Source organism: Mercurialis annua, linkage group LG2 (genome assembly GCF_937616625.2).
Source record: "Mercurialis annua linkage group LG2, ddMerAnnu1.2, whole genome shotgun sequence".
NCBI classification, from domain to species: domain Eukaryota; kingdom Viridiplantae; phylum Streptophyta; class Magnoliopsida; order Malpighiales; family Euphorbiaceae; genus Mercurialis; species Mercurialis annua.
Window position 1 is genome coordinate 51,078,693 of NC_065571.1, and position 22,159 is coordinate 51,100,851.

At 31.4% G+C, this 22,159-nt stretch overlaps 4 protein-coding genes across 5 annotated transcripts; 3 read left to right on the forward strand and 1 right to left on the reverse strand.

Annotated features, from left to right (window-relative positions):
• Window positions 1-2,531, forward strand: LOC126668800 (calcineurin B-like protein 10). Of its 2 annotated transcripts, XM_050361979.1 has the most exons (9): window positions 6-149; window positions 230-404; window positions 497-579; window positions 764-823; window positions 1,249-1,357; window positions 1,451-1,503; window positions 1,617-1,697; window positions 1,789-1,901; window positions 2,125-2,531. In XM_050361979.1, exons 1-9 carry the CDS (start codon window positions 126-128, stop codon window positions 2,177-2,179), a joined length of 753 nt encoding a protein of 250 aa, XP_050217936.1. In that variant the 5' UTR covers window positions 6-125; the 3' UTR covers window positions 2,180-2,531. The 2 variants fall into 2 exon arrangements, with proteins under 2 accessions (XP_055960433.1, XP_050217936.1); XM_056104458.1 differs by lacking the exons at window positions 1,451-1,503; window positions 1,789-1,901; window positions 2,125-2,531 and having other exon boundaries at window positions 1-149; window positions 1,617-1,700.
• Window positions 2,532-11,518: 8,987 nt separating this feature from the next.
• LOC126668801 (calcineurin B-like protein 10) lies at window positions 11,519-14,016 on the forward strand. The gene is made up of 9 exons (XM_050361980.2): window positions 11,519-11,700; window positions 11,771-11,945; window positions 12,019-12,101; window positions 12,244-12,303; window positions 12,709-12,817; window positions 12,906-12,958; window positions 13,073-13,153; window positions 13,245-13,357; window positions 13,506-14,016. The coding sequence occupies exons 1-9, from the start codon at window positions 11,677-11,679 to the stop codon at window positions 13,558-13,560; spliced, it is 753 nt and encodes a 250-aa protein (XP_050217937.1). The 5' UTR covers window positions 11,519-11,676; the 3' UTR covers window positions 13,561-14,016.
• Window positions 14,017-16,872: 2,856 nt separating this feature from the next.
• Window positions 16,873-19,499, forward strand: LOC126670605 (uncharacterized). The gene is made up of 6 exons (XM_050364373.2): window positions 16,873-17,076; window positions 17,399-17,469; window positions 17,899-17,939; window positions 18,031-18,540; window positions 18,612-18,702; window positions 19,062-19,499. Exons 1-6 carry the CDS (start codon window positions 16,935-16,937, stop codon window positions 19,146-19,148), a joined length of 942 nt encoding a protein of 313 aa, XP_050220330.1. The 5' UTR covers window positions 16,873-16,934; the 3' UTR covers window positions 19,149-19,499.
• Window positions 19,500-19,781: 282 nt separating this feature from the next.
• On the reverse strand, window positions 19,782-22,159 carry LOC126666738 (protein REVERSION-TO-ETHYLENE SENSITIVITY1). The gene is made up of 3 exons (XM_050359596.2): window positions 21,969-22,159; window positions 20,886-21,263; window positions 19,782-20,358 (listed from the first exon to the last, which is right to left on the reverse strand). Exons 2-3 carry the CDS (start codon window positions 21,192-21,194, stop codon window positions 19,936-19,938), a joined length of 732 nt encoding a protein of 243 aa, XP_050215553.1. The 5' UTR covers window positions 21,195-21,263; window positions 21,969-22,159; the 3' UTR covers window positions 19,782-19,935.

Consider the following 22,159-nt stretch of genomic DNA (forward strand, 5'->3'; position numbering starts at 1 on the left):
TATAATCATGAAATGTACCAATCAAGACTCCAATTAATTACAAATACGAAATTCCACGTGATTTTACTCTCCCTTATTCGTTGAGATTGAAACAAATAGATAGGCCTCATGTCACTTCAGCTCTCATGGATTTTCCCAGCAATTCATCTGTACATTCTCAGTTTCTTCTTTAGATTTCTTGTGTGCATATCTCTTAATTTCTAGCAGTAATTTCGTGTTCATTTTGCAGAGATCGAGTTCTTTAACAATTGGAGAACGGATCTGCGCAGCGCTATTTCCATTGGCTGCAATCATTGAGGTTTTGATATACGCGGTGAGCAATTGCTTTGAATACAAACCTCGCTTTAAGAGACATTCTACTTGCCGTTTCAGTGATTTAGCTCGCCTTTCTCGAGAATCTCGATGTAAATTTGTACAACTCTTGTTTTTTTTTTATTCATTTGTTCCAAATTGAAATGCTGTAAAAAAAATTAATCAATTGTGACCGTGGATGCAGTTACTATCAATGAAATCGAGGCATTATATGAGCTCTATAAAAAATTGAGCTGTTCTATTATCGACGACGGATTGATTCACAAGGTACGTCTTTGCTCTTCTTGCTAAGAAATTTAAGGGAAATATTACTTTTAATCATCTGCAGTTGCTGCGGTTTTAAATTGTACAAATACTGATCGATTATGTATGCAATTATTTGATTATTTTAAAAGTTTTTTAGTGTTCTTGAACTTACTGCTGACCTTGAATTCATGCTTATTGATTGTAGGAAGAACTTCAATTAGCATTGTTCCAAACTCCCTACGGCGAGAATCTGTTCCTAGACAGGGTAATGAGATGCAAATTTTTAGTCATTTAATTGTAAATTTTGTTGATGGAAATGTGACTGACAGTTGCTGTAGCATTTGATGCTTTGCCGTTGCTTGTTCTTATTGTAATGAACTCGTTCAGTCCCAGTTCGTGATAGCTTAGTTTCAAATTTAACGGTAGACAAATTAGTATTGCATCCTAGAGATGTGTAAGATGTTTACTGGCTATTTTACATCTTGTTCTGATATTTTCTGAAATGTGATAGATTTTTCTTAATTAAAATGTTACTAGAATTTAAATGATGGAACCTGTGTCGGTTATAGAATTTTACACCGTTACTGAAAAATGCAGAGTATCCCAAACATTATTCTGTTGTTGTTTCCCCTGTTATCAATTAGTCTCTAATGTTCCTGACTTTCATTTTTTTCTTCTGAAAAACAAAAGGTTTTTGATACTTTTGATGAAAAGAGAAATGGTGTCATCGAGTTTGAGGAATTTGTTCATGCGCTTGATGTGTTCCATCCCCATGCCCCTATTGAAGAAAAAATTGATTGTAAGAGTTCGCTAATAATCATTTGTTAATTACTTTCACAGAGCTAATTCCACTGTAGTCTTATTTCATCTCTGTGCCTTCTGTTTTCTGTAGTTGCATTTAGGCTGTATGATTTGAGACAAACTGGATTTATTGAGAGAGAAGAAGTGAGTATATTGAACTGAGTTTTGTACACGGGCGATTGTTATCAGAAAGTAATTCTACTTCTAACGACAGTTTGCACCAATGTTTTAACTTATTCTATTTCTAATGATACCAGGTTAAGCAAATGGTGATCGCTATTTTGCTGGAATCTAATGTTAGATTGCCGGATCAACTTCTTGATGATATCATAGATAAGGCAAGCAATTATCTAATTTTTAATTTTCTTTTGCTCTTTTTGGATCTTTTGGATTGATGAACTCAAAACATCTTCTTCTCTATTGCTTCAGACGTTTGCTGACATCGATGCGGACAAGGATGGTAAAATCAACAAAGATGAATGGAAAGAGTTTGTGTTAAACCATCCATCGCTATTGAAGAATATGACTCTTCCTTATCTAAAGTAAGCAACTCACTCCATTTAATTCATAATTATTGCATCTACACTTGCAATTCTCCTCTTAACATGCATTTGTCTACTTATCACCATCGGATGGATTATAATAATTTCATCCGGTAAAATAGACGAAGTAGATAAAAAAAATAAAGCAACTGTAGGAATAGTCCAACCTGCAACCTAGTTTTCTAAAACTTATTAAATCATCACTAACGCAATTATCCTTTAGGGACATAACCACTGTATTTCCAAGTTTTGTTTTCAATACCGAGGTTGAGGATTGAATCTCAAGCATTCATTAGCCTCTCCAGACGTGACGTTTAACAGCTTGGGTCATACAAAACTGCCTTCTCCAGCCAATCAAGGGATTTTGATTGAAGCTTTCATATCACAAAATTTATAAGATCGTGTAGCTGAAGCAAGCCGCGTAAGATCTTCATATCGGATGCCTGCCAATTGCATAGCAGACCATTTCATTTTGTTGGTCTACTCAATATTTTTCTGTACAGTGAGAAGAAAAGCATTTCTATATCGATCTGTTTAGCTTACATCCTTCGTTTCATTTCTTGGGGCACTCAGATATTTGTTGTCATTGTAAATTATCTCTATTCATATATTGATATGTTTTCTCGTTCATCTACTGACGTGAGAAATTCTTATGTAGATTCGGTCTATCACGTCATTCATGTACTAAACCAATCATATCATAACACCTCATTAAAATGAGGGTGTTCTTATAATTTTGTTTGTTATTTACATATACTTTTGAATAATGATATTACAAGAATACCCTCATTTTAATGAGGTATTATGATATAATTGATTTAGTCTACGGATGACGTGATAGACCGAGTCTACCTAAGAATTTTTCCTACTAACGTTTTAAAAGTGAGTTTTCACAATACAAGTTTACGATAGCCTCCACCCATATTTTGTTTCAATTCCAATAAGAAAAGGCTATTAACAATAGCTATTTTTGAATGTAGATCTAATTTTGGTGTGATAATGCAATTTTTTTTTTAATCTTCTGCCTATCTTTTAAAATAGGATTAATCATAAAAAAAAACCCATCTTTTAACCCTTTTTCAAATGCACCCAGACGTTGCAATTTTGTCAGTTGCATCCTAATTTGCATCTTTGGTTTTCAATTCCATCCTCAAGTATTAAACTGATATCTTTTTCATTTGAAAAAAGTTAAAATAAGTCATCCATTTTTAACTTTTTATGTGGAAAAGAGTTCAAACGAGTACTTTATAAGGGTTTATATGAATTTTTTTCAAATGAAAAAGAGTCCAATTTGATTTTGAGGGTGGAATTGAAACCCAAAGGTGTGAATTAGGGTGCGACTGACAAAATTGCAACGTCAGGGTGCAACTGAAAAGGGGCTAAAAGGTGAGGATTTTTTTGGTGATAAAGCCTTTAAAATAATACACTTATGTTCCATTTAAAAAAAATTCATATTCCATTTTAGAGCATCTCCATTAAAATGCCTTCTTTATGCTAAATTTAGCATTAAAAAGGAAAGATAAAATGCTATAGCATAACATTCTATTTTTTTTCTCTAATGCATAAAGTTAAAAATAAGTGTTATAATTATTTATTATGATAATTATTTTTTAATTTTATTAATTTCTAATTATTCTCTCAGGTCCATAAAATTTATCACATTTGAGAAATTTTTTTGTTCCATAATATTTATCACTTTTGCATATTAAAAGAACATTAATTGCTATTTTTCCAAATTTACCCCCAATTAATTTATTGAGGGAATACAACACAAATAAAAATAATAGTTATAAATGTTAATAAGTTTCAAGATAGGGATAAAATGGTAAATATGTCTGTAAATTAAGACATATTAATTACTTTTTTAGTTCTCGTGTTAAAACCAAATGCGACAAATATTATGGACAGAAGGGAGTATTTGATAAATTTTTTAATTAGATATTTTTTAAAGAAATTATGTAATTTTTTTAATATAATAATGAGTTTTTCAAAAGAAATAATTAAAAAAATCGATGAATTATATAAAAATAAATTATTAATTTTTTATTATATTAATATATGGTTTATTATTAAAAATCAAATCGATATCGTAAAATCAAAAGAAGCGCAAAATTTAAAATGAAGAAAGTAAAAAAGTAAAATAAAAATGTTAAAATAATAAATGCAAAAAATAACTGTGGTAAAATTATAATTAATTGTTACTGTAGTTTAGAGCATCTCCACTATAGTGTCAAAAATACTTCACAGTGCTATAATTTAGCATTTAATATAAAAAATACATCTTCATTGTACTTCTATTTCATGTGCTAAATTTAGCATATACTAAACTTTGTGGCAAATTTGTTAGAAAGTTTAGCATATGCCAAATTTTATTATATCTAAATTACTTATAGATTTGCCTCAATAATGATAATCACTTATAAAATTATAAAATTATAAATTTAGTTTAGCATTTTGCAATTGAGTGAATTTCAATAATATGTGCTATATATAGCATTTTATTTTATTTTGTGCTAAAAATAGCATAAAAAAATACAACATGCAATGGAGATGCTCTTAACATATGATATAGTCTGTGTTAAATTTACCACGTGATATAGCATATGCTAAACTTAGCACAAATTATGGCACTGCATTGGAGTTACATTCTAAAACTTAATGCTAAATTATGACATTAGCACTCCATTTTAGCATTGCATTGGAGATGATCTTAGAATATCATATTTAGAAAGTCTCATTTTCATTTTTAAAATATATTTTCAATAAATATCTCAATTTTTCCTTCATTTAGTCATTTTAAAGAGATTTTATAGAAAATTTTACCATCATTAATAAGGCAAAATATGAAAAAATCGAGATGATAAATATTTTTTTAATTTATGTGTAAAAGCAAATAAGATTTTTTTAAAAAAAAATAAAGGGAGTATATTTTCCCTTCTCTTTAAAAAGATAAAAACAGAGTTGTAGTTTTGAAAAGATTTTGAATTTTTGGCTAGAAAACATCTCTTTTGCTTTTTAGTATTTGTTTTTTTAAATCTAGTTGATTTAGCCTATATATTTGGGTGACCCTTAGTGGTTAATTTAGCCTTATTTAATGACTGTATTTTTACAGCCCTCGTCATCTTTTATAGAATAATTGACTCATTGTGTTGAGAAATCGTTCATGTATTTTTCATTATTATTAATGAAAATTTTAGCCTTTGAAAAAAAAAATCTTTGGGTTCACATGAAAGTTGATTAGGGATTCGAAAAGTTTGGAATTTCAAATTAAGATCGAGCGGAATATCCCACATTCACGGAACTACATTGATCGTTGAGTGCCGCTTGGCACCTTTTGCGGAATTTAGACTTGATTTTATTATTCGATCAATTATTTTGCTTGTATTTTTGAATCATCAAACTTGTGTTGTTCGATAAATTAGAGTTTGAAAGTTTATAATAAAATTTGTTGTTTTATGATTTTTTTATTTGTACTTTAATTAAATGAATCTATCTTAAAAAAAACAAAATAAGACAATGCTCATTTTTTAATTTAGAAAAGAAATCTGTTTAGTGGTTGTGAAAGAATTAAAATCTACAATTTAAATAAAATTATACTCATCATATATACAATTTAATACATTTTTACAAAATTAAAATACAAATTATAAAAATTCATGATATTCAAATAGTATTTTTTTGACAAAGTTCTTAGAAGTGTATGTACTAAAATTCATGAAAAAATTATTATTCACCACCAACTCTTCTACGTTATTCGTTTAATAAACTAATAGTAATAATTTACAATATTATAATATTTGATGACAAAAAAAATAATAAACTTCGAATATTTTAATATCGCGAACAATTGCCGACTAGTTATTATAAGAAAAAAGGTGCAAAAGTGACCTTGATATTTTGTCCATGTCTCATTTAAACCAATAGTGTATTTTTCATCTTAAAAATGATCATAATGTTATTAAAAGAGAAAAATAAATCTTTCCGCTAACTAAAATTTAAGATAACACCAACTTTTTTTTCTCATAGGCAAACTTCACTAAGTGAAGTGTAAGTCAGTAACTATGTACATATGGACGATTTGTCATCATAATGAGTCAACCATTCAAAGAGTAATGATGATACTGTCAAGCAGTCATATAATAAGGCTTTTTAGCCACCGAATGGGCCACCCAAATACACTTATAGTGTATAAAATAAAATTAAAATTTTTAAACCCTGAAAAATTAAGCTAAAAGAAAATTTTATCTCATCCAATAAATTAAATTAGCGATTTTCGTTTAAAGATGAAATGAAATTATATATGAATATTTAGGGGTGTGCATTCGGTTTGAACCGAACCGAATCGAACCGATTTTTTGGGTTTTTAAAAACCCAAAACGAACCGAAATTTTAGAGAAAGAAAATATTTCGAACCAAACCGAACCAGTCGATTCGGTTGGTTATTTCGGTTCGGTTTACATGTAAAACAGTCAGAAATTTTTTTACACTCAAAACCGAACCGAACCGACCAACCGAAATTTATGACCAATTTCCAACCGAACCGACCCGAATTTGTCAGTTTGGTTCGGTTTTTCGGTTTTGGTTCGGGTTTGCACACCCCTATACTATTGATTAAGGCGTAAGATAACACTAATTAATCTACAGTTAAAAACAATTTAAATAATTAGTTAATTACACAAAAGTGCCACATCACATTAATTAATATTCATTTTCTCATCTACTATATATATATATAAAGCAGGATATTTTTTCCCATGGTTTGAGAAATTGACACTTGGCATGTTTCTATTCGTTTTGAAAAAATACTCTTAATAATTTACACATTTTTTAGCATCTAAACCAAATTAACCATGAAACACAGGACACCTTCTAATGACCTCACTGAATATTACTTACGTTACTGCATGATTTTAAAAGACATGAATGTAAAGACTAAATATCAAGAGAACGTTTCCTTTTTTGCACTTAACATTTTGATAATCACCTCCTTCAGAATTATAAATGCTTTTGCAATAATTGACCAACTTTTTAAATTCCTTACGTTTTAAAATTTCCTATAATACTATAAATATCAGGCAAAACCCATGCGGAAGCCCCTCTACTTTATCGGTTTTGTTCGAGAGGCCCCCTCTCCAAAGTTTGTCATGTCCGGATCCCTGTACTTGGTAAAATCCCGATTATAACACCCTTACATGGATGGAAAATGGCAAGTGTAATTCACTCTCGTTATGTGAGAGTGTGTAAAAAAAATTAGAATGGTTTTTTAAACTTTTAATCCCCATAAAATACACATAAAATTAAAGGACCTCAAATGAATTTTGTCCTTTCTTCTCCAAAGTTTTCTCCAAAACCAGTAATTAACGATCTCAAACAAAAATTTCTTATCCAAAACAAAAATCAAAATTTGGTAAAATACCCAAATCAATAAAATGTATTAATAAAGGCTCGTCTAATCAGTTGTCCTAATTCTGGAGTAATTTCTTTAACTTAACCATTAATGGAGTCTAGCTCTTTGATTTTGACACCACAATCCAGAATTAAATAAATCAAACAACCACCTAAGTTTTCTCTCCTAAATGAATGTCTACCCAAATCAAACAAGCACCCCTTTTATCGCTTCCTTTGTTGGAAATTTCTTATCCTGCAGCCGTTGCCTCTAGAAAACTCCGCCGCTGCCTCCAGAAAACGCATGTCTTGTGCAATTCCGTCCTAGGCGTACATATGCGCAGGACCTTGAATTGGAGCCTAGAGCTGGTCATAGGTAGGGTTAAAAGCGACGACGTGTTGTACGGGATCTGTTGGTTTGGAAAGAATTTGATTGCTTGTGCTACTGCTAGGGCTAACGTTGTGTCATCGACTCTCGGTGCGGCGGATCTGAATGGGAGGAGACGCGGTGGTGATGAATCTGGTGAGGAAGGTGATGAACCATTGTCGTTTTGGTATGACTGAAGATGATCCATTTGTGTTTAATTGAACTTAATTACAGATTTGAAGGTTTATCAAGAAAACCTTTGATGATGAATTATTAAAACGAGGCGATGTCTAATTGATTTATGAAGAAGATGATGGAGAAATGATAATTTTGCCATCAAAATTATTGTATTTTACCATTTTTTTAATTAAATTATAATTTTATATAAATTAAGTCCTTAAGTTGTGATGCCACATGGACATTAATAAATAGAAGGAAACTCCATGTCACCTTTTTCCGTTAACTAACGGCGAGTGAATTACAATTGCCATTTTCCATCCATATAAGGGTGTTAAAATCGGGATTTTGTCAAGTACAGGGATTCGGACGTGACAAACTTTGAAGTAGGGACCTCTCGAACAAAATCGATAAAGTAAAGGGGCTTCCGTATGGGTTTTGCCTAAATATCACAAGATGCAAACTTTTGTATCACATTAATTCTAGCTCAAAATCTTTTTCTGAACAAAATCAATTCTTGCATTATTTGATTTCCTTCTAATATCGCATAATACTGAAAGAAGCCCAAGCAAATTGCTGAGAATAGCTCTTTGAGTCTGATCAGATGATTCTTTATAAGCAGGAGCCTCCTTAAAATTTGTTGCTTCATCATTGTATGTTATAAGCAGGAGTAACATACAACGTTAATTGATTCTTTATAAGCAGGAGTAACATACAACGTTAATTGCTATTCCACAAGCAATTAACGGGAAATCAATACCAAAATCCGAGCATTACCATTGAGTTGAGGACATTTTCAAAAAGTCCCGATTGTAGGATTGGAAGAGATATATGTATCTGTGTTTATGAGGTCTATCTTTTGTATTATTTTTATTTGTTCTTCATTCTTATATTTGTTCATTTTTTCAGATTTTGTTTTATGATACATCGTCTTATTACTATTCATTCATTATTATATAGGTTAAATATTTTTGCGGTGAAAAGTTATAAAATGGTTATCAATTTTTTTTTATATAAAACACTTATCTTTTTATAAAACAACTATAGCTCAATAACATTTTCTGTAATTTCTTTATAATTGGAATTGGAAGATTTTCTTATACAAACGAACACTTGATAAATAATTAATAGTTCGGTAAACATTAAGATGTTTAACCCATTATTATCTTCAACAACTTTAGCCATTTGTTATTTTACTTTTTTATCATTAAAAATTATAGTGTATAATTTTATTAATAAACGTAATAATAGATGTATTACATTTAAATTTAAATATAAATAAAATATATTTAAATTTTTAAAATAAAAAATAGTATTTCTACAATAGATGAGAAGCAATTGATATCCTTTTTCATGTACAAAAAGCAATAAATTTATCCAAAAAAATAAATTAAACCACTAAATCTTTCTCATTTTGGCTCATAAAATGATTCAATGAATTTCTTTCAAAAGTTTATAGTTATTTGCATTCTTTTTTTGTTATATTTTAATTGTATAAACAAAACTGAGGACAAAGAAAAAGAATAGAATTTACGACGGTTTCTTGCAAGAGTCTGAATTGAATTTCTGGAGTTTATAATGCATAATGAAAGAGAAAGATGAAGCAACAATTTCTATAATTGAGTTAAAGATTATACTGCTGCTCATATATATATTGATGATCATGATGATGTAAAGAAAAGGTTGGACTAAGAAGAAAGGGCACAGCAAAAAACCAAATTGTTATATTAAATGTTTCAAATGGATTGCTTCGATTACATTCATTTGAAATTGTGCATTATGCATTGTGTTAATGGGGAAAAAATTCAAAAATTAAAATTTAATTGATGATAAGTAAATAAAAATTTATCAGAGATGTATATTATGCTAAAAATAATAGTAGCATATCAAATATATTATAAACAATTAAATGAAAGATTAACAAAAAAAACATAAACCATAGTACGGGGATTATTTATAATAATATAGAATTTTAGATAAGAAAATATTTACAAGGTGGTACCAAAACAATTAACTAAAGGAATAATATTTCATATTTTAAGATTATATTTTGTTATTTTTATTATTGTAAATTAGGGTACTTTCGATGTTAGTTGTTGGCGTTTAAAGAAATATTTAAATTTAGTTTTGCATGTTTTTTACGTTTTTATTTCTTTAAATTGTAATTCCACTTCTTTTCGGTGATATTATCATACACTTGGAGACTAAAATTGAATTTAATTTGGACTAATATTTTTCAGGCAAAATTTTATCCAAAATCATCTATTTTTTTTCAATAGCACACCGAGCTTATATATAAAATCGCAAATCTTATTCTGTTTTGCATTTCTACTTTCACATGTACTATAAATTGAAAATTTTGAACATTTTATTACCTTTGAATGAAACCAATAAAAACAACTAAACACAAAGCTAATCATATTCTATCTATTTGGGCGGCGGCGGGGTCGGAATAGAACCGTGGCAAATTTAATAAAAAAATATTATTATTTGAAATTGAGGGGAAAAGGGTTTTTGTTATATTTATAATATTAAAAGTTATTTAAAGTATATGCTATATATGGAGAATTTATTTATATTTTTTTGAGTGAAGAAAGACCAATTTGATACTTTAAGATACAACTGAAAGTTGAAAATGTAAAATAGAGTAAAATTGACAATTTTACAACATTCAAGTACAATTAAAAAAAATAATATTTTTAAGACATTTTATTTATTTTTTTAATAGTGTGAAAGTCATAAAATATTTAAATAAAAAATAAAATTAATAACACTAATTTTTTTAATAAGAACGTGCAACGCACGGGCAAACGCTAGTATAAATCTATTCTCTGCCGTATCACCGTCTTCTTTTTTCATTAACTAAAATACTTTTATATAAACGTGCACCTTTTTCCTTACCTTACCATAATTAAACTTTTTGACCCCACACTACACTCTTCTATTACATAACACCTACATATCCATAAATATACTCATAAATTCATAATTAACTTTTTCCATCTTTTTTATAATTGTTACTTCCTCCATTTTAAAATAATAGACTATTAACAACTGTGAATATTTTTTATTTATTCCATATGTTATTCATGTGTGTTAAAAAATTATTTATGTTTTATCTTTTTACTGCCATTAATGATTTCTTTTGATTCTGGTTATGTGAAAGATTAAATTATTCTCTTTTAATAGCATTAGGGTCATTTTTAAAACGAAAAAAAAAAAAACAAAGGGTCAACGCGCCCCCTAAACTTGTGGCATAGGATCATCTAGTCCAATTTATACTTTTTTGAGCAACTAACCCCAAAACTCTTCATTTTTGGGTCAAATAGCCCCATAATTTATATTTTTATTTATAAAAACAGATTTATGATAATTTTATCGCAACAATTAGGGAAGTATCTAATTATTTTTTTGCATACCTTAGCTCCGATTTGTATTTTACGCATTTTAAAAATACAATTATGGGGTTACTTGACCCGAAAATGAAGAGTTTGAGGGTTATTTGCTCCAAAAAGTATAAATTAGGTTAGATGACCCCGTGACACAAGTTTAGGGGGCGCGTTGACCCTTTGTTTTAAAAAAAATATACATATACAGACCATCAAGTCATTTTTACACTTTTTGTCTTATAAAAAAAAATCATGCTTTGATTGTGTCATGTCATATTTAGAGGAAGCAAAGTTGCGTGTAATAATTTTTGTTTGCATAAATATACACCATTCATATTTCCATGTTACCTGAAACAATTTCCTTACTGTAATCATGAAATGCTCGAATCAATTATTTAATTGAAGACATACGAAATTTCACGTAGTTTCACAGATAGATGGTTCCACTTCGGCCGCCATGGAATTTCTCAACAATTCATCTGTACATTCTCAGTTTTTTTGGTTTAAAATTTTAATAATTTCTGGTAGTAATTTTCGTGTTCATTTTGCAGAGATCGAGCTCTTTGAGGATCGGAGAACGGATCTGTGCAGCTCTATTTCCATTGGCTGCAATCATTGAGGTTTTGATATACGCAGTGAGTAATTGCTTTGAATACAAACCTCGCTTCAAGAAACATTCTGCTTGCCGTTTCAGTGATTTAGCTCGCCTTGCTCAAGAATCTCGATGTAAATCTCTGTTTTCTTTTCATTTATTCAAAATTTTCATAAACTGCTAAAAAGATGGCGATTGTGGATGCAGTTACTATCAACGAAATCGAGGCATTATATGAGCTTTATAAAAAATTGAGTTGTTCTATTATAGACGACGGATTGATTCATAAGGTACGTTTTTGCTTTTATGCCTAAGAAATTTAAGAATTTTTTTACTTTTAGGTCAAATTGTGTTATTCTTTAATCAACTGCAGTTTTAATTTGTGAAGATTACTGATTGATTATGTTCTTAATTCATGCTTATTGATTGTAGGAAGAACTTCAATTAGCATTGTTCCAAACGCCTTACGGCCAGAATCTGTTCCTAGACAGGGTAAAGAATTGATTTTTTTTTTGTCATTTTCATTTACAAAAATTGTTAAGATCGGTAACGAAAATGTGACCGACAGTTGTTGTAGCATTTGATGCATTCGTATTGATAGCTTAGTTTCAAACTTAATGGCAGACGAATTAGTATTGCATCCGAGCGATGTGTAAGATGTTTACTGGCTAAGTTACATTTTGTGCTGATATTTGCCGAAATGTGATAGGTTTTTCTTAACTAAAATTCTAGTAATAGAGTTTAAATGATGGAACCTGTGTCTGTTGCTTAGGATTATATCTAATTGTAGTTTATCTGTTTTCTTTGAAGAGTATTCCAAGCGTTATTTTATCGTTGTCTTCCCCTGTTATTATTTAGTTGCTCATATTCCTGACATTCTTTTTCAAAAAACGAAAGGTTTTTGAAATTTTTGATGAAAAGAGAAATGGTGTCATCGAGTTTGAGGAATTTGTACATGCGCTTAATGTATTCCATCCCTATGCCCCTATTGAAGAAAAAATTGATTGTAAGAGTTCAGTAATGTCATTTATTAATTACTTTCACAAAGCTAATTCCACTATACTCTTATTTCATCTGTCTTTTGTTTTCTGCAGTTGCATTTAGGCTGTATGATTTGAGACAAACTGGATTTATTGAGAGAGAAGAAGTGAGTATTGTGAACTGATTTTTGTTCACATGCGATTGTTATTTGAAAGTATTTCTTTTTCTAATGATAGTTTCTGCCAATAGTTTTAGCTAATTCTATTTCAAATGATATCAGGTTAGGCAAATGGTGATTGCTATTTTGCTGGAATCTAACGTTAGATTGCCGGATCAACTTCTTGATGATATCATAGATAAGGCAAACAATTGTCTAATTTTTAATTTTCTTTTGCTCTTTTTGGATCTTTTGGATTGATGAACTCATAACATCTTCTTCTCTATTGCTTCAGACGTTTGCTGACATCGATGTGGACAAGGATGGTAAAATCAACAAAGATGAATGGAGAACGTTTGTGCTAAACCATCCAGCGCTATTGAAGAATATGACTCTTCCTTATCTAAAGTAAGCAACTCACTTCATTTAGTTTATAAATTTATCTAATGTTAAAACAGACAAAGTAGATAAAAACAAAATAATCCTAGAAAAGGCGCAACCTGCAACCTAGTTTTCTAAAACTTACCAAATTATCACTAACGCAATTATCATTCAGGGACATAACCACTGTATTTCCAAGTTTTGTTTTCAACACCGAGGTTGAGGATTGAATCTCAAGCATTCGTTAGCCTTTCCGGGCGTGATGGTTAACAGCTTCGGTTATACAAAACTGCCTTCTCCAGCCGACGAAGGGATTTTGCTTGGAGCTTTCATCAATATCACAAAATTTGTAAGATCATTTATCCAAAGCAAGCCGCGGAAGATCTTCATATTGATGCCTGCAGATTGCATAGCATACCATTTCATTTTGTTGATCTAACCTAACATTTATTTTGTACAGTGAGAAGAAAAACATTTATATCGATTTGTTTAGCTTGATGGCCTCAAGTTTTTGAATTTCTTATTTACGCCCTTTATTTCTTCTCTCGGGCACTCAAATATTTGTTGTCATTGTAAATTAATTCTATTTACTATGTGTTTTCGCCTTCATCCTGAATCTGCTAAAAATGTAGAAGTGAGTTAGCACAATTATGTGTTTACCATAATATTATTTAAGAATTTTTTTATCTAGCCTGGGTCCACATTTTATGTTAAACTTGCTGATGATTGAATGGGATTCTTTTTCTTTCAATATGGTTCAACTTTCAAGTTGGGAGTCAAAATGGTATGTAATGACTATAAAAAAGATTAGTGATAAAATTTTACTTATCCTTTTTTTATTAATAAATCACAGAAGGAAAGAGTATATATTTTTTGCTGAACTAAAAGAAATTATTGGAATTTAAATATGAAATTAGTAGATTTAAATGATATATTTCTATAATTAAGTTAAGCTTTTTTTTTTTGGCAAAAGGCTCACTTTGGTCCCTGAGGTCGTACCATAAAAATAAATAAGCCCCTAAAGTCGAGGTTGGCTCACTTCACACCTTGTAGTTGTCCAAAACGGCTCACATTGCACCGCCGTTAGTTTATTCCTGTTAAATGATGACGTGGCAGGTAAGAAAAAATATCAAAAACATCCTTAATATTTAAAATACTTACCAATCTCATATTTATAGAAAATTTTAATCATTTTCACCCTTTTCGTCATTTAGATATCAATAATTAAAATATTTAAAATTAAAATATTTATTAAAACAATCAAAACTTAATTTAACGCTTCGAAATCCAATTAAATAAAAAAATAATCAAAAGAAACAAACGGAACAATTTTTCCTCCTAATTTATTCCAAAACGATCCGGTATTTTTTGGTCAATTTGTTCTTCCCCTTTGGAAAGAACAAATTTGTTCTTCCCAAAATGGGAAGAACACGATTTGTTCTTCCCCTTTCGGAAGAACAGTTCAGTTCTTCCCACTTCTGGGAAGAACAGTGTTGTTCTTGATTTGTTCTTCCCAAAGTGGGAAGAACAACCCACTTCTGGGAAGAACAGCTTCCCGAGCTGTTCTTTCCAAGTGGGAAAAACAGCTCGGACCGGAGATGACCGCCGAAAATTCCGGCGGTTTATAAAAAATGAGTGGCTAATGTTTAGAAATAACGGAAAAAAAATTGACGGTGATTAGAAATATTTTGATTACTATTGTTTTAGTGATTTAATTAGTTTTACATTCAATCGATTGATTTAATTGGATTCGATTTGTTTAGTTGGATTGCGAAGTGTTTAATTAGGTTTTAAAATGTTTAATTGCGTTTCACTTTTTTAATAAATATTTTAATTTTAAATATTATTTAATTATATATATTTAATAAAGAAGAGGGTGAAAATGATTAAAAAAATTATAAATATAAAATTGGTAATTATTTTAAACATTAAGGATGCTTTTAAACTTTTTTTTAAGGGTCTAAACAGAAAAAATTAACAGAGTTAGCATCCGGTGTAATGTGAGCCGTTTTGATCAACTACGGGGTGTGAAGTGAGCCAACCTCGACTTTAGGGTCTTATTTATTTTTTTGGTCCGACCTGAAGAGTCAAAGTGAGCCTTTTGCCTTTTTTTTTAAAGGAAGTTAAGCTTATTAGTTGACAATACCGAGGACTGATCATTTGGAAATCCTGAAATATCTGACATTACAAATCTCAGGGACTCTAGTGAACAAATTTCTATCAAGATAATTGAACAAAGGAGCAATTTACCCCCTCAACTTGACACAAAATATTAAATAAATCATTTCTATCGTATTTGGATCAAACAGACCCGTATTTTGCGTTTTTTGGTCAAATCAGCCCTTTTTATTCATCTCCCACTCTCAATCCGTGTTTGAAACACACTCTCTTGGTTTAAGTCTGAAATAGTCCTTATTATTTTAAAAAAATTTACAAAATTGAACACCTAAAAATTAATTTAACATCAAAAAATTAATTTTTTTTAATTATAGGAAAAAGGAGCAATACTCCTCCTCAGCTTCTCCCCAGGGGAGTAGCACTGCTCCTCTAGTGAGGAGCATCCTGAGGAGCAAATATGCTCCTCACCTGAGGAGTTGTTGCTCCTCCGAGAGAGCAGACCCATCTAGGTCTGCTTCGAGAAAGAGCAGACCCAGATGGGTCTACTCCGCCGTAGATGGGTTGCTCTGGCAAAAAATTTTAAAAATTTCAGGTGGTGTTTTCCAGTGGGTGCGGTGGTTTTCGATGGAAATTGAGCGATTTCCGGTGTGAGCGGAGGGCTAAATTGATTTGGTTTTACAAAGTTTAAGTGTGGTGATAACCCACTCTCTTTGGGTGTTTTTGATATAAAAACGCAAGTTGCGGGTTAGTTTGACCCAAAAACGGTAAAAATGACTATTTTGATATTTGGTGCCAAGTTGAGGCGGTGAATTGATCCTTTGTTCCAAGATGATTCTACAGTAAAATCACCTTTTATTTGTAATTTTAGAGCATTTTACTATTTGACAAGACCAATAATCTAAATTTATTCTTAAAAATATAGCGGAAATTAGCGGGAGATAGCGAGCTTAGTTATTGGTACTACATTAACCTTAAATCTCTGTTATTTTTTAGAGCAGCCGAAACAACCGGCTGCCAGGTACGGGTCGAACACGTGACCTTGAGATGCAACAGAATTAAATAATCAATATTTTGTTTGGTAAATTAAATAATAAATATTAAAAGCTTTGACATATATTCTTAGACTTAAGTAGCAATTTGCCCCTTCAACTTGTAAGCAATGGGCAATTAACACATAAATTAATTTTGTTGACAAATCAGTACACGAACTTGTTAATTATAAGCAATTAACCCATTTTGTCAAATTAACTTACAAGTTAAGGGAGTAAATTGCTAATATAAGAGACAATTAACTTACAAATTAAGGGGGCAAATTGCCCATAATCATCAAATTCGTGTACTGATTTGCCCATAAAATTAATATATGTGTCAATTGACCATTGCTTGCAAATTAAGGGGCATATTGCCACTTAAGTCTATATTCTTGTGCCAAAAAAAAGCTAAAAAACAAAAAGCATCGGTGCTGAAGAAATTGATAGAGAGAGAAATGGCGGACAAGCCAAGCAGAGGATTAGTGTTATACGGCGACGGATTAGCGCAGTTCATCGACGAATCACATACCCATATCCACTCTCTCGCTTCCAAAGCTTCCTGTGGCTTCTTGAGCCTCCCCAATGCCCCTCCTTCAGGTGTCTTTTTCATTTAATTTTAATTTTTCTGCTTAGAGTGAGTTTGAGTAATGAATTATGGTATTATGAACTTAGATTCTGTCTATATAATCTTGAAATATAAGTGTTTAATCAACCTAAGAGCAGTATTAAATTGGTTGGAACTTTACAGTAATTGTGACACTAGCACGGACACGGACAAACAGTGTTATTTTAAGGATTCCTATGTAAAAATGAAGTTTTGTGTCCCAAACGTCAAGCCACCGACACGTTTCCGAACTGGGACACTTTGATTGAATGAGGTGTCCGTACTGCTTATACTTTGTTGAAATTTGTATTGCAGAAAGTGAGGATGAAAGGATGGTAAGAGAGTTTGCATTACTGGTGGATGCAGACAATGCATACCAAGATATGGTTAGAATATCCACATTTGCTTTTAGGATTAATTGCAAATAAATTCATGATCTTTGCATGAAATTATAATTATGTTATGTCTTTTAAAGTTAGACAATTTCATTCACTGATGTTTTTTTCTTTAGAATTATATCACCGATTCAAAGTTAGGTTATTTTCAGCTGATGTGGCTACCGGAATGCATGTCCTTTTGCTGTGTCCAACAGTAGCTACCTCAGCTGAAAATCACCAGATTTTAAAACGGTAATAGAATTGCGAAAAAACTAGTTGGTGAATGAAATTGACAATTTTAGACGTGGTAGAATTGTAATTTTATATGGATGTTGAGAATTTATTTGCAATTAATCCTTTTTTTTTTCAAGAAATTAGATAGTGTCCTTTGCTTAAAAGATGTCATTACTGATTGTAATTGTTTTGAATTTTGTCCAGAGTACTGAGAAGAGTGTCTTGTCACCAACAATATCGCAAAGGTTTGGTAGTTTTTTTTTTTCCTATTTTTCCGGCCTTCGTTTGGTAAACATATCGGTTTACATATGGTTCTTTATATTTATCTCACTTCAGGTTCATGGGGATGAAAGCTGCTGTTATTACAAGCAATCATTCTTTGCAATCGTTTGGAAGCAAGCATGGCTTCACCGTGTTGCCATTCGAATATTTCAGCGGAAATGATAAGTTATCTTCTGAATCATCCTTCAAGGATCTCACCTCTGAGCTACTGAAGTTGCTTGGATTTCAAGAAGGGAAGACAGTAGAAGCGAGTCAATTTGATTTAGTAATTTTTCACATCACGGCTAATGAATTCATAAATGACAGTAGCTCTGAAGCTGTAAAATGTGGCACGCGTTATCTGAATTCTATGGTCGAAGAGATAATGTCCATAGCAAAACCTGGATCAGAAATTGGTTCTCGCCTGCATTTGTCTCTTGTTATGAGCTATGGGAATATCTCGAAAATTGATAGTACCAATTTGTCAGTTCTGGTTCCTGTAGATGAAATGAACTCGGATCTTTCCATGCTTGTCCCTCGTCAGAGCTATGCAATGAGAGGTGTAAAGCCACGAGATTCTGTTCGGTGAGGAATAATATAGAGTAGTTATTTTTGAGCTACTATCATATTGGACCCATCTAACTTGAGATCAACAGGCACCATTGTCCGATGTTAATTGCTCAATGGCAGTATGCTGTGACGCGCAAGGATACTGCAGATACATTTTCTTTTCAAGAATTCAAAGAGGTAAGATTTAAGTTTTGTATCACATATTTTGTAAACAACTTAGATCATTTTTAATCCGTCCTTGTATGTGCAAAGATTATGCTGTTACTATATTTATTAAAGGCAAAATGAGTTTATATATCTATAACTTTGACTATTTTGATAGAATTGGGACAATTAGATCTAGAACGTTACTGATCCAACTTATGTGGATTTATTTGATTAGTCTAGTTAAAGAAAGAGAAATTTCATAACTTTGATTGAATTAAAGTCTGGATATAATTGTCTAAGCTTGCAAAATGAGTCTATATAAAATCATTTTGCCTTAATTAAACCCTGATAAGATGCTTGTCCCGTCACTATTTTCGTTTTCTTTGCAGCATGGAGGAAATCTCGTAATACCGGTTGACAGATTTATCCATGAAGTTGCATTTAAGCTCTGGAAGGCCGCCAAGTATGGAGCATGATTTCCGTCTCCTTAACGTCTAGCGGCAAAGGGCAACATTTGCAGTTCGACCTTTTGACATAACCAGTGAAGACTGAAGATCAACTTTAACAGGGCAAGGGATCTCGCCTAACTTTTATAAGTTTTTCGAACTGTCTTTACTGTTCATCTCTGTTCTCGGCAATATCTAGACTGTAGCATTGTGCATGTACTCAAAAATAGCGTGATCCAATAAAACCAAGGAATGCTACTGTTGCCCTAATGCAGTTGCTTCAAGATTTTGTAACAGGATGATCATCAACATTTGAGATTCTTCTCTTTTGGTGGTATCTGGATATTAATAAAATCCCAATAAAATGTTCCAATTATAACATTATGGCTGCAAAAACCAAGAAGATTTGCTTTTGATGTAATTGCAACGATTCCGCAATTTTAGCGTGAACTTTTAGCAATTTAAACCTGAACTGTCTTATTTATATAATTTAGTATGGAAATTTTATAAACACAAAAATATAGATGTGAACATTGACATATATAAAGATCAACCAATTTTCATTGAAAAATGTTGACGCGGACGCTGAAACAATGTATATTACAATGTTTCGTATATTTTTTTTGTTAATGAATTTGAAACCACCCTATAAAGAAGCAGAAATTCAGTAAACAATTGTTTAGTTTCCTTCTGTAGGACAATTCTATAATCAGCTCAGCTACAAGATGCTGTTAACCTTTTCATATGTATTATGAACACTTACAAAATGAGTGGACATTGTACCATAAATAGATATGGGACATTAATTGCTATAATTTTAGCATTCCAACAAGTTCTTCATCAAGTAATTAGCCAATAGAAACCATCCCATTAAGAGGAAGGAGAATAAGAATAACCCAATTAAAAACGTCCACCCAACCAAAACAAAACCGAGACAGAGCACCACTATGCAAGGAAGGGATGATCGAACTATCGACTTCAAGTCAGTCCAGCGTCCCGTAAACAGAATAAGAGCTGCCACATTTATCATGTTCCAATCCATAGATCCACGGTAACAAAGTCGATTCAGACAGTTGGCAACAAATGAATGAGAGTTGCATGTGAAAAGGTTGTAGGTTTTGTGCTCAAAGTGTCGGGCGCTTGACTGTAGAGCCTCATCCCATGTGTTGGCAGTCCCGTAGTCGGAATGTAGATAACCGTGCTTGCACGTGTGCCTAGCTAGGTTTGGAGGAAAGCAACACTGATTGAAACAAGTATTAGATAATCACAATTCAGAAGTGTTTGGAAAAATTTAGTAATCAATATATGTTATTCTGCAATCCGATTCCATTTGTTTTACATAAGATGAAGCTATATTTATAAACACAATATCCTTCATTTGTTTCTATTTCCGGACTATATAGATGGTGACTCGCAAAGCTAGCATGACTATGTGTTATTCTGCAATCCTATTCCATGTGTTTTATATGACATGATTCTATATCTATAAACGCCATATCATTCAATTGCACGGAAATTTCTTGAATCCTACATTTCAGCATCTCATTCTTGTATTAAAAAATGCTTATGAAACTACAAAATTCTATGTTTGTCATTTTATATAAAATATCTTTTCGTTGTTTTCTGTTCTTTATGTTTCCGCATTTCCATTTCCGTACTATATAGATAATGAGTAGCAAAGCTAGCATGAGTATTTGTGCATCTGTGTGTGAGAAAATGATAGAGAGAAAACAACAGGGTCAATTAAGAAGCATCATGAATCTATACCTGCTCTCTATCAAGTTGAAGATGTCTAGCCACAGCACCGAATGCAAAATCATCAACACTCACAAAATTGGATCCTGCGAAGTCTAAAATAGTTCCGTCCTCCTTGCAAATGCCAACATGACCAATGAAAGGCGCCAACCATGAGACGACTGGCAGCGAAGTCCAAACTAGGCAGCATGGAAACTTAGCTTTCGCTGGATCAATGGCATCTAGAGGCCACGATTCGTGCTGAAACCCTAATGCATATTTTGAATGCTCAATGTCAGAAACTCCCTTTACATCCATAACAGAATATCTTCCGTGAATCATACCGCTTTGAGCATCTTTATACAGTGAACCATAAATGTGTGTCAAACTTCGTCATCTGGCATACTGAACCTGTTATAATACATTAAAGTTAGAAGATATTTTATCTAAACAGCAACACAATCCATAGTCACTTCCAAGTTCCAACACTTAAAAAGAAAATCAACAAGCACACAATGTACAATCGACGGAATTTTTTCAAACAACAAGTATCTATGTTTAAAGCTTGTGCCTGATTTAAATCCTTACATGATCACATATATTAATTCAAAATGGGAAAGTTTTTAACTAAAGGTCTTCTAAGTTCAAATTATAATAAATGTTGAGAGCTCAATAATAGAATGCTACCCTTATATTAGACAGAAATTAAAATTTGTATGCAATGAATCTTCATGTTGAGTAATAGCATAATAAATTCCAAGCATCTAATCAAATAGACAGTTAATTCTATTAAAAATGAGGAAAAAAAATTAGCACTCCAAAAATATCATACCATTGAAGCCAAAAATATAGTATGAATAACAAAACAAAAACATGTCAAATGCAAAAACAGAATATTCCAATGACAACAAAATCAGACAAAAAAATCTAATTACCCACGAAATGCTCCATTTTTATAGCTTTAAAAGCTCACACAACAACAGAGAATAGTAAAAGTTTGAATCTTTACAAGTTAATTTATCATTCTATAACAAACAAAGAGAACCCAGAAGATCTCTTTACTCAAACGAAGATTTAAAAGGCAATAAGAGAACTAAAAGAAAAATACAGACTGACCTGTAAACAGATAAAAAGAAGAAGATGGGCTAAGTGTGAAGATTGAATAACTTGAGAAAGAATCAGAAATGGGTATTATTATTATTATTACTCACAAAATTGAGAATGTTGTTTATGAATGGGTTAATGGTTTTTGAACAGAAGCAGCAGAAATGAAATGACAGTACCACCAAGAAGACTGCTTTTTAATG